Source organism: Oncorhynchus nerka, linkage group LG6, assembly GCF_034236695.1.
Source record: "Oncorhynchus nerka isolate Pitt River linkage group LG6, Oner_Uvic_2.0, whole genome shotgun sequence".
NCBI classification, from domain to species: domain Eukaryota; kingdom Metazoa; phylum Chordata; class Actinopteri; order Salmoniformes; family Salmonidae; genus Oncorhynchus; species Oncorhynchus nerka.
The window spans coordinates 7,765,291-7,784,359 of NC_088401.1; the positions used below are offsets into that span (position 1 = coordinate 7,765,291).

General features: G+C 54.3%; 1 protein-coding gene across 1 annotated transcript in view; it reads left to right on the top strand.

The window, feature by feature from the left end:
- The window catches only part of LOC115131012 (nuclear receptor coactivator 2-like), a 221,303-nt gene that overhangs the window by 173,230 nt on the left and 29,004 nt on the right, over positions 1-19,069 (top strand). Inside the window, exons 17-20 of the mRNA XM_065019247.1 lie at positions 3,292-3,520; positions 5,128-5,267; positions 16,446-16,523; positions 17,629-17,884. Of these exons, the coding sequence (XP_064875319.1) occupies positions 3,292-3,520; positions 5,128-5,267; positions 16,446-16,523; positions 17,629-17,884 (703 nt within the window). The remainder of the gene's footprint in view (positions 1-3,291; positions 3,521-5,127; positions 5,268-16,445; positions 16,524-17,628; positions 17,885-19,069) is intronic.

The window sequence follows — 19,069 nt, forward strand, 5'->3', positions numbered from 1 at the left end:
TCTGTCCTGACTCTACCCTCTCTGTCCTGACTCTACCGTCTCTGTCCTGACTCTACCGTCTCTGTCCTGACTCTACCGTCTCTGTCCTGACTGTACCGTCTCTGTCCTGACTCTACCCTCTCTGTCCTGACTCTACCCTCTCTGTCCTGACTCTACCGTCTCTGTCCTGACTCTACCGTCTCTGTCCTGACTCTACCCTCTCTGTCCTGACTCTACCGTCTCTGTCCTGACTCTACCCTCTCTGTCCTGACTCTACCGCCTCTGTCCTCCTCTGTCCTGACTCTATCGCCTCTGTCCTGACTCTACCCTCTCTGTCCTGACTCTACCCTCTCTGTCCTCCTCTGTCCTGACTCTACCGTCTCTGTCCTGACTCTACCGCCTCTGTCCTGACTCTACCGCCTCTGTCCTCCTCTGTCCTGACTCTACCGTCTGTCCTGACTCTACCGTCTCTGTCCTGACTCTACCGTCTCTGTCCTGACTCTACGGTCTCTGTCCTGACTCTACCGCCTCTGTCCTGACTCTACCCTCTCTGTCCTCTGTCCTGACTCTACCCTCTCTGTCCTGACTCTACCCTCTCTGTCCTGACTCTACCATCTCTGTCCTGACTCTACCATCTCTGTCCTGACTCTACCCTCTCTGTCCTGACTCTACCCTCTCTGTCCTGACTCTACCGTCTCTGTCCTGACTCTACCGTCTCTGTCCTGACTCTACCGTCTCTGTCCTGACTCTACCGTCTCTGTCCTGACTCTACCCTCTCTGTCCTGACTCTACCCTCTCTGTCCTGACTCTACCGTCTCTGTCCTGACTCTACCGTCTCTGTCCTGACTCTACCCTCTCTGTCCTGACTCTACCCTCTCTGTCCTGACTCTACCGCCTCTGTCCTCCTCTGTCCTGACTCTACCGCCTCTGTCCTGACTCTACCGCCTCTGTCCTGACTCTACCGCCTCTGTCCTCCTCTGTCCTGACTCTACCGTCTCTGTCCTGACTCTACCGCCTCTGTCCTCCTCTGTCCTGACTCTACCCTCTCTGTCCTGACTCTACCGTCTCTGTCCTGACTCTACCGTCTCTGTCCTGACTCTACCGTCTCTGTCCTGACTGTACCGTCTCTGTCCTGACTCTACCCTCTCTGTCCTGACTCTACCCTCTCTGTCCTGACTCTACCCTCTCTGTCCTGACTCTACCGTCTCTGTCCTGACTCTACCGTCTCTGTCCTGACTCTACCGTCTCTGTCCTGACTCTACCCTCTCTGTCCTGACTCTACCCTCTCTGTCCTGACTCTACCGTCTCTGTCCTGACTCTACCGTCTCTGTCCTGACTCTACCGCCTCTGTCCTCCTCTGTCCTGACTCTATCGCCTCTGTCCTGACTCTACCCTCTCTGTCCTGACTCTACCCTCTCTGTCCTCCTCTGTCCTGACTCTACCGTCTCTGTCCTGACTCTACCGCCTCTGTCCTGACTCTACCGCCTCTGTCCTCCTCTGTCCTGACTCTACCGTCTGTCCTGACTCTACCGTCTCTGTCCTGACTCTACCGTCTCTGTCCTGACTCTACGGTCTCTGTCCTGACTCTACCGCCTCTGTCCTGACTCTACCCTCTCTGTCCTCTGTCCTGACTCTACCCTCTCTGTCCTGACTCTACCCTCTCTGTCCTGACTCTACCCTCTCTGTCCTGACTCTACCGTCTCTGTCCTGACTCTACCCTCTCTGTCCTGACTCTACGGTCTCTGTCCTGACTCTACCGCCTCTGTCCTGACTCTACCCTCTCTGTCCTCTGTCCTGACTCTACCCTCTCTGTCCTGACTCTACCCTCTCTGTCCTGACTCTACCGTCTCTGTCCTGACTCTACCGCCTCTGTCCTCCTCTGTCCTGACTCTACCGTCTCTGTCCTGACTCTACCGTCTCTGTCCTGACTCTACCGTCTCTGTCCTGACTCTACCGTCTCTGTCCTGACTCTACCCTCTCTGTCCTGACTCTACCGTCTCTGTCCTGACTCTACCGTCTCTGTCCTGACTCTACCGTCTCTGTCCTGACTCTACCGTCTCTGTCCTGACTCTACCGTCTCTGTCCTGACTCTACCGCCTCTGTCCTGACTCTACCGCCTCTGTCCTGACTCTACCCTCTCTGTCCTCTGTCCTGACTCTACCGCCTCTGTCCTGACTCTACCCTCTCTGTCCTCTGTCCTGACTCTACCGTCTCTGTCCTGACTCTACCGTCTCTGTCCTGACTCTACCCTCTCTGTCCTGACTCTACCGTCTCTGTCCTGACTCTACCGTCTCTGTCCTGACTCTACCATCTCTGTCCTGACTCTTACTTATTTTTCAGCTCTTCCATCTCTTCTTTCTCTCCTCCTTCTCATTGTTCTGTAGCTCATTCTTGGATGTTCCCTCTTTTACATCTATCAGTTGATCCTTCTCCCCTCTCCTTCTCACCCCTCTCTCCTCTCCTTCTCACCCCTCTCTCCTCTCACCCCTCTCTCTCCTCTCACCCCTCTCTCTCCTCCTCATCCCTCTCTCCTCTCCTCTCACCCCTCTCTCCTCTCCTCTCACCCCTCTCCTCTCCTTCTCACCCCTCTCTCCTCTCACCCTCTCTCTCCTCCTCATCCCTCTCTCCTCTCCTTCTCACCCCTCTCTCCTCTCACCCCTCTCTCCTCTCCTTCTCACCCCTCTCTCCTCTCACACCTCTCTCCTCTCACCCCTCTCTCTCCTCCTCATCCCTCTCTCCTCTCCTTCTCACCCCTCTCTCCTCTCACCCCTCTCTCCTCTCACCCCTCTCTCCTCTCACCCCTCTCTCTCCTCATCCCTCTCTCCTCTCCTTGTCACCCCTCTCTTCTCTCCTTCTCACCCCTCTCTTCTCTCCTTCTCACCCCTCTCTCTCCTCTCCTTCTCACCCCTCTCTCCTCTCACCCCTCACCCCTCTCTGCTCTCCTTCTCACCTCTCCTCCTCTCACCCCTCTCTCCTCCCTCTCACCCCTCTCTCTCCTCTCTCTCCTCCCTCTCACCCCTCTCACCCCTCTCTCCTCCCTCTCACCCTTCTCTCCTCTCCTTCTCATCCCTCTCTCCTCCCTCTCACCCCTCTCTCCTCTCTTTCTCATCCCTCTCTCCTCTCCTTCTCATCCCTCTCCTTCTCACCCCTCTCTCCTCTCCTCTCACCCCTCTCTCCTCTTCTTTTCACCCCTCTCTCCTCCTTCTCACCCCTCTGCTCTCCTTTTTCTCAAATCCCTCTCTCCTCTCCCTCTCTCCTCTCCTTCTCATCCCTCTCTCCTCTCCTTCTCATCCCTCTCTCCTCTCCCAACAGGGTCAGTCTGTAGATCAGGATCAGTTCTCTTCAGACCCGTCCATGTTGTTGGACCAGAAGCCTCCAGTGTACGGCCAGCAGGACCTGCCACCAGGCTCCCATCTAGCCCAGAGAGGGTACCACGGCCCTGGGACCGGCAGACCCATGCAGGACCCCACACCTGGCTCCCTTCTATCCCAGAGAGGATACCACGACCCTGGGTCTGGCAGACCCATGCAGGACCCCACAGGTAGTGGTGGGAATTGGCAGGGACTTTTATCACAATTCTTGAGTTACGATTCAATACGTATTGGGATCATACACAGTGGGGCAAAAAAGTGTTTAGTCAGCCACCAATGGTGCACGTTCTCCCACTTAAACAGATGGGAGAGGCCTGTAATTTTCATCATAGGTACACTTCAACTATGACAGACAAAATGAGAGAGAAAAATCCAGAAAATCACATTGTAGGATTTTTAATGAATTTATTTGCAAATGATGGTGGAAAATAAGTATTTGGTCAATAAACAAAAGTTTATCTCAATACTTTGTTATATACCCTTTGTTGGCAATGACAGAGGTCAAATGTTTTCTGTAAGTCTTCACAAGGTTTTCACACACTGTTGCTGGTATTTTGGCCCAACCTACAAACATGCTAGATTTCTGGCTCTCACAGACCTGTAACTTCTTCTTTAAGAGGCTCCTCTGTCCTCCACTCGTTACCTGTATTAATGGCACCTGTTTGAACTTATCAGTATAAAAGACACCTGTACACAACCTCAAACAGTCACACTCCAAACTCCACTATGGCCAAGATCAAAGAGCTGTCAAAGGACACCAGAAACAAAATTGTAGACTGAATCTGCAATAGGTAAGCAGCTTGGTTTGAAAAAATCAACCGTGGGAGCAATTATTAGGAAATGGAAGACATACAAGACCACTGATAATCTCCCTCGATCTGGGGCTCCACGCAAGATCTCACCCCGTGGGGTCAAAATGATCACAAGAACGGTGAGCAAAAATCCCAGAACCACACGGGGGGACCTAGTGGATGACCTGCAGAGAGCTGGGACCAAAGTAACAAAGCCTACCATCAGTAACACACTACGCCGCCAGGGACTCAAATCCTGCAGTGCCAGATGTGTCCCCCTGCTTAAGCCAGTACATGTCCAGGCCCGTCTGAAGTTTGCTAGAGTGCATTTGGATTATCCAGAAGAAGATTGGGAGAATGTCATATGGTCAGATGAAACCAAAATATAACTTTTTGGTAAAAACTCAACTCGTCGTGTTTGGAGGACAAAGAATGCTGAGTTGCATCCAAAGAACACCATACCTACTTTGAAGCATGGGGGTGGAAACATCATGCTTTGGGGCTGTTTTTCTGCAAAGGGACCAGGACGACTGATCCGCATAAAGGTTTTGAGTGAAAACCTCCTTCCATCAGCAAGGGCATTGAAGATGAAATGTGGCTGGGTCTTTCAGCATGACAATGATCCCAAACACACCGCCCGGGCAACGAAGGAGTGGCTTCGTAAGAAGCATTTCAAGGTCCTGGAGTGGCCTAGCCAGTCTCCAGATCTCAACGCCATAGAAAATCTTTGGAGGGAGTTGAAAGTCCGTGTTGCCCAGCAACAGCCCCAAAATGTCACTGCTCTAGAGGAGATCTGCATGGAGGAATGGGCCATAAAACATAAAACGTTTGACCTCTGTCATTGCCAACAAAGGGTATATAACAAAGTATTGTATCACAATTCTATATGTATTGCGATTCGATATTCCAAACACATTGACTATATGCCTTCTGCAAAGGGAGAAGAGAGCCATGAAAAAGTAATAATTTTCCTCCTCTACCCACAGGGCAAGGTTTCCACCCCATGGCTGTCCAGATGGGCCCCAGACCAGGATACCCCATCATGAGGCTGAGGCCCCAGGCGGTGGTTCCTAACCAGCCTAATACACTGAGGTTACAGCTGCAGCACCGGCTACAGGTACAACAGGTACAGAGACGGACTGACGGACGGACGGAGAGACGGACGGACGGAGGGAGTGAGTGACAGGCAGGCAGGGAGTGAGTGAGGGAGGGACGGACGGACGGAGAGAGAGAGAGATGGACGGAGAGACAGGCAGGGAGTGAGTGAGGGAGGGACGGACGGACAGAGAGAGAGAGATGGACGGAGAGACAGGCAGGGAGTGAGTGAGGGAGGGACGGACGGACAGAGAGAGAGAGAGATGGACGGAGAGACAGGCAGGGAGTGAGTGAGGGAGGGACGGACGGAGAGAGAGAGAGAGAGAGAGAGACGGACGGAAGGACGGAGAGACAGGCAGGCGGACGGACAGACGGACTGAGAGACGGACGGACGGACGGACTGAGACACAGACGGACGGAGAGACGGACGGATGGAGGGAGAGAGAGACGGACGGACGGACGGAGAGACGGACGGAGAGACGGACGGACGGACGGAGAGACGGACGGAGAGAGAGACGGACGGAGAGACGGACGGAGAGAGAGACGGACGGAGAGACGGACGGAGAGACGGACGGACGGAGAGACGGACGGAGAGACGGACGGAGGGAGAGACGGACGGACGGAGAGACGGACGGAGAGACGGACGGACGGACGGAGAGAGGGACGGACGGAGGGAGAGACGGACGGACGGAAGGAGAGACGGACGGAGAGAGGGACGGACGGAGGGAGAGAGAGACTGACGGACGGAGAGAAGGACGGACGGAGGGAGAGAGAGACGGACGGACGGAGAGAAGGACGGACGGAGGGAGAGAGAGACGGACGGACGGAGAGACGGACGGACGGAGAGACGGACGGACGGAGAGACGGACGGACGGAGAGACGGACGGACGGAGAGACGGACGGAGAGACGGACGGACGGAGAGACGGACGGACGGAGAGACGGACGGACGGAGAGACGGACGGACGGAGAGACGGACGGAGAGAGGGACGGAGAGAGGGACGGACGGAGGGAGAGACGGACGGACGGAGGGAGAGACGGACGGAGGGAGAGAGAGACGGACGGACGGAGAGAGAGACGGACGGACGGAGAGAAGGACGGACGGACGGAGAGACGGACGGAGGGAGAGAGAGACGGACGGACGGACGGACGGAGGGAGAGAGAGACGGACGGACGGAGAGACGGACGGACGGAGGGAGAGACGGACGGAGGGAGAGACGGACGGACGGAGGGAGAGACGGACGGACGGACGGACGGAGAGACGGACGGACGGGGGGAGAGACGGACGGACGGAGGGAGAGACGGACGGACGGAAAGACGGACGGACGGAGGGAAGGACGGACGGAGGGAGGGAAGGACGGACGGAGGGAGGGACGGACGGACGGAGGGAGAGACGGACGGACGGAGAGAGAGAGACGGACGGAGAGAGAGAGACGGATGGACGGAGGGAGAGACGGACAGAGAGAGACGGACAGAGAGAGACGGACAGAGAGAGACGGACAGAGAGACGGAGAGACGGACGGAGAGAGACGGACGGATGGACGGAGGGAGAGACGGACGGACGGACGGAGGGAGAGACGGACGGACGGACGGAGGGAGAGACGGACGGACGGACGGAGGGAGAGACGGACGGACGGAGGGAGAGACGGACGGACGGAGGGAGAGACGGACGGACGGAGGGAGAGAGGGACGGACGGACGGAGGGAGAGACGGACGGACGGAGGGAGAGACGGACGGACGGACGGAGGGACGGACGGACGGACGGAGGGAGGGACGGACGGACGGAGGGAGGGACGGACGGACGGAGGGAGGGACGGACGGACGGACGGAGGGACGGACGGACGGAGGGAGGGAGAGACGGACGGACGGAGGGAGGGAGAGACGGACGGACGGAGGGAGGGAGAGACGGACGGACGGACGGAGGGAGAGACGGACGGACGGAGGGAGAGACGGACGGACGGACGGAGGGACGGAGGGAGAGACGGACGGACGGACGGAGGGAGAGACGGACGGACGGAGGGAGAGACGGACGGACGGACGGAGGGAGAGACGGACGGACGGACGGAGGGAGAGACGGACGGACGGACGGAGGGAGAGACGGGAGAGACGGACGGACGGACGGACGGAGGGAGAGACGGACGGACGGAGGGAGAGACGGACGGACGGACGGAGGGAGAGACGGACGGACGGAGGGAGAGACGGGCGGACGGAGGGAGAGACGGGCGGACGGAGGGAGAGACGGACGGACGGAGGGAGAGACGGACGGAGGGACGGACAGAGGGAGGGACGGACGGAGGGACGGACGGAGAGACGGACGGAGGGAGGGAGAGACGGACGGAGGGACGGACGGAGAGACGGACGGAGGGAGGGAGGGAGAGACGGACGGAGGGAGAGACGGACGGAGGGACGGACGGAGGGAGGGACGGACGGACGGACGGAGAGACGGAGGGAGAGACGGACGGAGGGACGGAGGGAGAGACGGACGGAGGGAGAGACGGACGGAGGGACGGACGGACGGACGGACGGAGGGAGAGAGACGGAGGGAGGGACGGACGGACGGACGGAGGGAGAGACAGACGGAGGGAGAGAGGGACGGAGGGAGAGAGGGACAGAGAGAGAGAGAGATGGACGGAGAGACAGGCAGGGAGTGAGGGAGGGACGGACGGACGGACAGAGAGAGAGAGAGAGATGGACAGAGAGACAGGCAGGGAGTGAGTGAGTGAGGGAGGGACGGACAGAGAGAGAGAGAGAGACGGACGGACGGAGAGACGGGCGGACGGAGGGAGAGACGGACGGACGGAGGGAGAGACGGACGGACGGAGGGAGAGACGGGCGGAGGGAGAGACGGGCGGACGGAGGGAGAGACGGACGGACGGAGAGAGAGACAGAGAGACGGACGGAGAGAGAGACAGAGAGACGGACGGAGGGAGAGACGGAGAGACGGACGGAGGGAGAGACGGACGGAGGGAGAGACGGACGGAGGGAGAGACGGAGAGACGGACGGAGGGAGAGACGGACGGAGGGAGAGACGGACGGAGGGAGGGAGAGACGGACGGAGGGAGGGAGAGACGGACGGAGGGACAGACGGACGGAGGGAGGGAGGGAGAGACGGACGGACGGAGGGAAGGAGGGAGAGACGGACGGAGGGACGGATGGACGGACGGAGGGAGGGACGGACGGAGGGAGGGAGAGACGGACGGAGGGACAGACGGACGGAGAGACGGACGGAGGGAGGGAGAGACGGACGGAGGGACTGAGGGAGAGACGGACGGAGGGACGGAGGGACTGAGGGAGAGACGGACGGAGGGACGGACGGAGGGACGGACGGAGGGAGGGAGAGAGGGACGGAGGGAGAGACGGACGGAGGGAGAGACGGACGGACGGAGGGAGAGACGGACGGAGGGAGGGAGAGACGGACGGAGGGACAGACGGACGGAGGGAGGGAGGGAGGGACGGAGGGAGGGAGGGAGAGACGGACGGAGGGACGGACGGAGGGAGGGACGGACGGAGGGAGGGAGAGACGGACGGAGGGACAGACGGACGGACGGAGGGAGGGAGAGACGGACGGAGGGACTGAGGGAGAGACGGACGGAGGGACGGACGGAGGGACGGACGGACGGAGGGAGAGACGGACGGAGGGAGAGACGGACGGAGGGACGGAGGGAGAGACGGACGGACGGAGGGACGGACGGACGGAGGGACGAAGAGACGGACGGAGGGAGGGAGAGAGGGACGGAGGGAGAGACGGACGGACGGAGGGAGGGACGGACGGACGGAGGGAGAGACGGACGGACGGACGGAGGGAGGGAGGGACGGACGGAGGGAGGGAGGGAGGGACGGACGGACGGAGGGAGGGAGGGAGAGACGGACGGAGGGAGAGACGGACGGAGGGAGGGACAGACGGACGGAGGGAGGGAGAGACGGACGGAGGGAGGGACAGACGGACGGAGGGAGGGAGAGACGGACGGAGGGAGGGAGAGACGGACGGAGGGAGGGAGAGACGGACGGAGGGAGGGAGAGACGGACGGAGGGAGGGAGAGACGGACGGAGGGAGAGACGGACGGAGGGACGGAGAGACGGACGGAGGGACAGACGGACGGAGGGAGGGAGAGACGGACGGAGGGACAGACGGACGGACGGAGGGAGAGACGGACGGACGGAGGGAGGGACGGACGGACGGAGGGAGAGACGGACGGAGGGACGGACGGAGGGACGGACGGAGGGACGGAGGGAGAGACGGACGGAGGGAGAGACGGACGGACGGAGGGAGGGACGGACGGAGAGACGGACAGACGGAGGGAGTGACGGACGGAGAGACTGAGGGACGGACGGAGGGAGAGAAGGACGGAGGGAGAGAGGGACGGAGGGAGAGAGGGACGGAGGAAGAGAGGGACTGAGGGAGAGAGGGAGGGACGGACGAAGGGAGGGAGGGACGGAGGGAGGGACGGACGGAGGGAGAGACGGACTGAGGGAGAGCGGGAGGGACGGACGGAGGGAGGGAGGGAGGGACGGACGGAGGGAGAGACGGACGGAGAGGGAGGGACGGTCGGACGGAGGGAGGGAGGGAGGGAGGGAGGGAGGGACGGACGGAGGGAGGGACGGACGGAGGGAGAGACGGACGGAGGGAGAGACGGTCGGAGGGAGGGACGGAGGGAGAGACTGACGGAGGGAGGAGGGAGGGAGGGACGGAGGGAGGGAGGGAGGGAGAGACGGACGGAGGGAGAGAATGACGGAGGGAGGGAGGGACGGAGGGAGAGAGGGACGGAGGGAGAGAGGGACGGAGGGAGAGATGGACGGAGAGACAGGCAGGGAGTGAGTGAGGGAGGGACGGACGGACAGAGAGAGAGAGAGATGGACGGAGGGAGAGACGGACGGACGGAGAGACGGACGGACGGACGGAGGGAGAGACGGACGGACGGAGGGAGAGACGGACGGACGGAGGGAGAGACGGACGGACGGAGGGAGAGACGGACGGACGGAGGGAGAGACGGAGGGACGGAGGGAGAGACGGAGGGACGGAGGGACGGACGGAGGGAGAGACGGACGGAGGGACGGACGGAGGGAGAGACGGACGGACGGAGGGAGGGACGGACGGAGGGACGGACGGACGGAGGGAGGGACGGAGGGAGAGACGGACGGACGGAGGGGAGAGACGGACGGAGGGAGAGAGGGACTGAGGGAGAGAGGGAGGGACGGACTGAGGGAGAGAGGGAGGGAGGGAGGGACGGAGGGAGGGAGGACGGACGGAGGGAGAGACGGACTGAGGAGAGAGCGGGAGGGACGGACGGAGGGGAGGGAGGGAGGGACGGACGGACGGAGGGAGAGACGGACGGAGGAGGGACGGTCGGACGGAGGGAGGGAGGGACGGACGGAGGGAGGGACGGACGGAGGAGAGACGGTCGGAGGGAGAGACGGTCGGAGGGAGAGACGGACGGAGGGAGGGAGGGGAGGGACGGAGGGAGGGAGGGAGGGAGAGACGGACGGAGGGAGAGAATGACGGAGGGAGGGAGGGACGGAGGGAGGGAGGGACGGAGGGAGAGAGGGACGGAGGGAGAGACGGACGGAGAGACAGGCAGGGAGTGAGTGAGGGAGGGACGGACGGACAGAGAGAGAGAGAGATGGACGGAGGGAGAGACGGACGGACGGAGGGAGAGACGGACGGACGGAGGGAGAGACGGACGGACGGAGGGAGAGACGGACGGAGAGACGGACGGAGGGCGAGACGGAGGGACGGACGGAGGGAGGGACGGAGGGACGGACGGAGGGAGAGACGGACGGAGGGACGGACGGAGGGAGAGACGGACGGAGGGAGGGAGGGAGGGACGGACGGAGGGACGGAGGGAGGGACGGACGGAGGGAGGGACGGACGGAGGGAGGGACGGAGGGAGAGACGGACGGACGGACGGAGGGAGAGACGGACGGACGGAGGGAGAGACGGACGGAGAGACGGACGGACGGACGGACGGACGGAGGGAGAGACGGACGGACGGAGGGAGAGACGGACGGACGGACAGACGGACGGAGGGAGAGACGGACAGACGGACGGAGGGAGAGACGGACGGAGGCAGGAACTGACGGAGAGACGGACGGAGAGACTGAGGGACGGACGGATGGAGGGAGAGACTGAAGGACGGACGGACGGACGGAGAGACTAAAGGACGGACGGACGGAGAGACGGACGGACGGAGAGACTGAAGGACTGACAGACGGAGAGACTGAAGGACGGACGGACGGACGGACGGAGAGACTGAAGGACGGACGGACGGGCGGAGAGACTGAAGGACGGACAGACGGGCGGAGAGACTGAAGGACGGACGGACGGAGGGACTGACGGACGGAGAGACTGAAGGACGGACGGACGGAGAGACTGAAGGACGGACGGACGGGCGGAGAAACTGAAGGACGGACGTTCGGAGAGACTGAAGGACGGACGGTCGGAGAGACTGAAGGACGGACGGTCGGAGAGACTGAAGGACGGACGGTCGGAGAGACTGAAGGACGGACGGTCGGAGAGACTGAAGGACGGACGGTCGGAGAGACGGAAGGACGGACGGTCGGAGAGACGGAAGGACGGACGGACCGAGAGACGGACGGTCGGAGAGACTGAAGGACGGACGGTCGGAGAGACTGAAGGAAGGACGAACGGAGAGACGGACGGACGGACGGAGGGAGAGACGGACGGAGGGAGAGACGGACGGAGGGAGAGACGGACGGAGGGAGAGACGGACGGAGGGAGAGAGAGTGGGAGATAGAGACGGACTGACGGAGAGACGGCGGAAGGGACGGACGGAGAGACATCACAGGCAGATCACTGACTAAACAGACTATTACAACTGGTCACTACTGGGTTTATATCTGACTGTTACAACTGGTCACTACTGGGTTTATATCTGACTGTAAACAGACTGTTACAACTGGTCACTACTGGGTTTATATCTGACTGTAAACAGACTGTTACATCTGGTCACTACTGGGTTTATATCTGACTGTAAACAGACTGTTACAACTGGTCACTACTGGGTTTATATCTGACTGTTACATCTGGTCACTACTGGGTTTATATCTGACTGTTACAACTGGTCACTACTGGGTTTATATCTGACTGTTACAACTGGTCACTACTGGGCTTATATCTGACTGTTACAACTGGTCACTACTGGGTTTATATCTGACTGTAAACAGACTGTTACAACTGGTCACTACTGGGTTTATATCTGACTGTTACATCTGGTCACTACTGGGTTTCATATCTGACTGTTACAACTGGTCACTACTGGGTTCATATCTGACTGTAAACAGACTGTTACATCTGGTCACTACTGGGTTTATATCTGACTGTAAACAGACTGTTACAACTGGTCACTACTGGGTTTATATCAGACTGTAAACAGACTGTTACAACTGGTCACTACTGGGTTTATATCTGACTGTTACATCTGGTCACTACTGGGTTTATATCAGACTGTAAACAGACTGTTACATCTGGTCACTACTGGGTTTATATCTGACTGTTACAACTGGTCACTACTGGGTTTATATCTGACTGTTACAACTGGTCACTACTGGGTTTATATCTGACTGTTACAACTGGTCACTACTGGGTTTATATCAGACTGTAAACAGACTGTTACATCTGGTCACTACTGGGTTTATATCAGACTGTAAACAGACTGTTACATCTGGTCACTACTGGGTTTATATCAGACTGTAAACAGACTGTTACATCTGGTCACTACTGGGTTTATATCTGACTGTTACAACTGGTCACTACTGGGTTTATATCTGACTGTTACATCTGGTCACTACTGGGTTTATATCTGACTGTTACAACTGGTCACTACTGGGTTTATATCAGACTGTAAACAGACTGTTACATCTGGTCACTACTGGGTTTATATCAGACTGTAAACAGACTGTTACAACTGGTCACTACTGGGTTTATATCTGACTGTAAACAGACTGTTACATCTGGTCACTACTGGGTTTATATCTGACTGTAAACAGACTGTTACAACTGGTCACTACTGGGTTTATATCTGACTGTAAACAGACTGTTACATCTGGTCACTACTGGGTTTATATCTGACTGTAAACAGACTGTTACAACTGGTCACTACTGGGTTCATATCAGACTGTTACATCTGGTCACTACTGGGTTTATATCTGACTGTTACAACTGGTCACTACTGGGTTTATATCTGACTGTAAACAGACTGTTACATCTGGTCACTACTGGGTTTATATCTGACTGTAAACAGACTGTTACATCTGGTCACTACTGGGTTTATATCTGACTGTAAACAGACTGTTACAACTGGTCACTACTGGGTTTATATCTGACTGTAAACAGACTGTTACAACTGGTCACTACTGGGTTTATATCTGACTGTTACAACTGGTCACTACTGGGTTTATATCAGACTGTTACATCTGGTCACTACTGGGTTTCATATCTGACTGTAAACAGACTGTTACATCTGGTCACTACTGGGTTTCATATCTGACTGTTACATCTGGTCACTACTGGGTTTATATCTGACTGTTACATCTGGTCACTACTGGGTTTATATCTGACTGTTACATCTGGTCACTACTGGGTTCATATCAGACTGTTACATCTGGTCACTACTGGGTTTCATATCTGACTGTTACATCTGGTCACTACTGGGTTCATATCAGACTGTTACATCTGGTCACTACTGGGTTTATATCTGACTGTTACAACTGGTCACTACTGGGTTTATATCAGACTGTAAACAGACTGTTACATCTGGTCACTACTGGGTTTATATCAGACTGTAAACAGACTGTTACAACTGGTCACTACTGGGTTTCATATCTGACTGTAAACAGACTGTTACATCTGGTCACTACTGGGTTTATATCTGACTGTTACAACTGGTCACTACTGGGTTTATATCTGACTGTAAACAGACTGTTACAACTGGTCACTACTGGGTTTATATCTGACTGTAAACAGACTGTTACAACTGGTCACTACTGGGTTTATATCTGACTGTTACAACTGGTCACTACTGGGTTTATATCTGACTGTAAACAGACTGTTACATCTGGTCACTACTGGGTTTATATCTGACTGTAAACAGACTGTTACATCTGGTCACTACTGGGTTTATATCTGACTGTAAACAGACTGTTACAACTGGTCACTACTGGGACTGTTGTTACAACTGGTCACTACTGGGTTTATATCAGACTGTAAACAGACTGTTACAACTGGTCACTACTGGGTTTATATCAGACTGGTCACTAAACAGACTGTTACATCTGGTCACTACTGGGTTTATATCTGACTGTTAAACACTGGACTGGTTTTATATCATACATCTGGTCACTACTGGGTTTATATCTGACTGTTACAACTGGTCACTACTGGGTTTATATCTGACTGTTACATCTGGTCACTACTGGGTTTATATCAGACTGTAAACAGACTGTTACATCTGGTCACTACTGGGTTTATATCTGACTGTTACAACTGGTCACTACTGGGTTTATATCTGACTGTTACATCTGGTCACTACTGGGTTTATATCAGACTGTAAACAGACTGTTACAGCTGGTCACTACTGGGTTCATATCAGACTGTTACAACTGGTCACTACTGGGTTCATATCAGACTGTTACAACTGGTCACTACTGGGTTTATATCAGACTGTAAACAGACTGTTACAACTGGTCACTACTGGGTTTATATCAGACTGTAAACAGACTGTTACAACTGGTCACTACTGGGTTTATATCAGACTGTAAACAGACTGTTACAACTGGTCACTACTGGGTTTATATCTGACTGTTACAACTGGTCACTACTGGGTTTATATCTGACTGTTACAACTGGTCACTACTGGGTTTATATCTGACTGTAAACAGACTGTTACAACTGGTCACTACTGGGTTTATATCTGACTGTTACAACTGGTCACTACTGGGTTTATATCTGACTGTAAACAGACTGTTACATCTGGTCACTACTGGGTTTATATCTGACTGTTACAACTGGTCACTACTGGGTTTATATCTGACTGTTACATCTGGTCACTACTGGGTTTATATCTGACTGTTACATCTGGTCACTACTGGGTTTATATCAGACTGTAAACAGACTGTTACATCTGGTCACTACTGGGTTTATATCAGACTGTAAACAGACTGTTACATCTGGTCACTACTGGGTTTATATCAGACTGTTACATCTGGTCACTACTGGGTTTATATCTGACTGTTACAACTGGTCACTACTGGGTTTATATCTGACTGTTACATCTGGTCACTACTGGGTTTATATCAGACTGTAAACAGACTGTTACATCTGGTCACTACTGGGTTTATATCTGACTGTTACAACTGGTCACTACTGGGTTTATATCAGACTGTAAACAGACTGTTACATCTGGTCACTACTGGGTTTATATCTGACTGTAAACAGACTGTTACATCTGGTCACTACTGGGTTTATATCTGACTGTTACATCTGGTCACTACTGGGTTTATATCTGACTGTTACATCTGGTCACTACTGGGTTTATATCTGACTGTTACAACTGGTCACTACTGGGTTTATATCTGACTGTTACAACTGGTCACTACTGGGTTTATATCTGACTGTAAACAGACTGTTACAACTGGTCACTACTGGGTTTATATCTGACTGTAAACAGACTGTTACAACTGGTCACTACTGGGTTTATATCTGACTGTAAACAGACTGTTACATCTGGTCACTACTGGGTTTATATCAGACTGTAAACAGACTGTTACATCTGGTCACTACTGGGTTTATATCTGACTGTTACATCTGGTCACTACTGGGTTTATATCTGACTGTTACAACTGGTCACTACTGGGTTTATATCTGACTGTAAACAGACTGTTACAACTGGTCACTACTGGGCTTATATCTGACTGTTACAACTGGTCACTACTGGGCTTCATATAACCACCCAGTGAAGCCAGGTCGATAGCTGTGTGGGGGGAAGTGTAACCGGTCTGGCCAGGTCTTCACAATGTGGGTTTCCTGTTTGGGTATTGTGTTGCTTATCACAGCCTTTACTAGTGGGGATGTTACGCTCGATACTAGAGCTCTGGGGTCACGTCAAAGCAGTGTGCCGATCGCTGTATGGCTTTTTCAGAAGCATGACATCAATGTGTGTCGATGGTATAAAGGACCTGTTAACCTGTTCTCCTCAGAACCGCCAGCCAATGATGAACCAGATGAGTGGAGTGTCCAATATGAACCCAACTTTACAGTCCAACAACCCCAACCAGGTAACTGAGATTATATATCAATATGAACCTCTACAGTCCAACAACCCAACCAGGTAACTGAGATTATATATCAATATAACCCTCTACAGTCCAACATCCCAACTGAGATTATATATCAATATGAACCTCTACAGTCCAACATCCCAACTGAGATTATATATCAATATGAACCTCTACAGTCCAACATCCCAACTGAGATTATATATCAATATGAACCTCTACAGTCCAACAACCCAACTGAGATTATATATCAATATGAACCTCTACAGTCCAACATCCCCAACCAGGTAACTGAGATTATACATCAATATGAACCTCTACAGTCCAACAACCCAACTGAGATTATATATCAATATGAACCTCTACAGTCCAACATCCCAACTGAGATTATATATCAATATGAACCTCTACAGTCCAACAACCCAACTGAGATTATATATCAATATGAACCTCTACAGTCCAACATCCCCAACCAGGTAACTGAGATTATACATCAATATGAACCTCTACAGTCCAACAACCCAACTGAGATTATATATCAATATGAACCTCTACAGTCCAACATCCCCAACCAGGTAACTGAGATTATACATCAATATGAACCTCTACAGTCCAACAACCCAACTGAGATTATATATCAATATGAACCTCTACAGTCCAACAACCCAACCAGGTAACTGAGATTATATATCAATATGAACCTCTACAGTCCAACAACCCAACTGAGATTATATATCAATATGAACCTCTACAGTCCAACAACCCAACTGAGATTATATATCAATATGAACCTCTACAGTCCAACATCCCCAACCAGGTAACTGAGATTATATATCAATATGAACCTCTACAGTCCAACAACCCCAACCAGGTAACTGAGATTATATATCAATATGAACCTCTACAGTCCAACAACCCAACCAGGTAACTGAGATTATATATCAATATAACCCTCTACAGTCCAACATCCCAACCAGGTAACTTCCTGACTCGCACAGTAACCAGATAATAATTAAAATACCAGTATTTGAATTCACCAGAAACCAATGATCATTTTGTAGAAGTTGTTCAATCTAACTCCGTCTCCTTTTCTTTCTCTTCCCAGGGGACCATCAATGCACAGATGTTGGCACAACGGCAGAGAGAACTCCTCAACAACCACCTGCGGCAACGCCAGCTGGAGCATCAGAGACAGCAGCAGCAGCAGAGGAACATGGTGATGAGAACCCAGGGACTCAACCTACCTCCCAATATGGCCGCCGCCGCCGCGGCTGCTGCAAGTGGCCTATCAGGAGGCCTGGGTAACCCTCGGATCCCACAGACCACCAATCCACAGCAGTTCCCCTACCCACCCAGCTACGGTACCAGTACAGGCCCAGGCCTGGCCACACCTCCTCCTCCTCACCCCTCTACCAGCCCTTTCTCCCCCATCTCGCCCAGCCTGCCCTCCTCTCTCCCCCCCCACCAAGCCCTGCATGGCTCTCCTTCCTCCCAGATGATGATGATGGGGGGATCAGGACAGTTTGGGGACGTAGTCAGCCCTCATGTACAGCAGCTCAGTGCCTTTCAGTTCCCAAACTCAGGTACTATGGTCTTACAACCCACCAGCCATACCCCCTACCCCAGGGGTGTGTCTGTCCAGCCATACCCCCCCCCCCCCCCACGTCACGGGTGTGTCTGTCCAGCCATACCCCCCTACCCCAGGGGTGTGTCTGTCCAGCCATACCCCCTACCCCAGGGGTGTGTCTCTCCAGCCATACCCCCTACCCCAGGGGTGTGTCTGTCCAGCCATACCCCCTACCCCAGGGGTGTGTCTGTCCAGCCATACCCCCTCCCCCTACCCCAGGGGTGTGTCTGTCCAGCCATACCCCCCTACCCCAGGGGTGTGTCGATTAGATGAATCTACCTTTTTATTTATTTATTTATTTATTTCACCTTTATTTAACCAGGAAGGCTAGTTGAGAACAAGTTCTCATTTACAATTGCGACCTGGCCAAGATAAAGCAAAGCAGTTCGACACAAACAACGACACAGAGTTACACATGGAGTTACCTCCTGATTAATAGCCAATCCTGATTGGTCCTCCTGATTAATAGCCAATCCTGATTGGTCCTCCTGATTTAATAGCCAATCCTGATTGGTCCTCCTGATTTAATAGCCAATCCTGATTGGTCCTCCTGATTTAATAGCCAATCCTGATTGGTCCTCCTGATTTAATTGCCAATCCTGATTGGTCCTCCTGATTTAATAGCCAATCCTGATTGGTCCTCCTGATTTAATAGCCAATCCTGATTGGTTATCCTGTTTTAGGCCATAAAACAAAATGTTCCACTAGAGGGCAGTAGATGGACAGGAAATGGTACCATACAAAGTACATTTAGCAGACAGACACCCTTATCAATTATATATATATATATTTATTTATTATTTTATTTAACCAGGTAGGCTAGTTGAGAACAAGTTCTCATTTACAACTGTAACCTGGCCAAGATAAAGCAAAGCAGTGTGACACAAACAACAACACAGAGTTACACATGGAATAAACA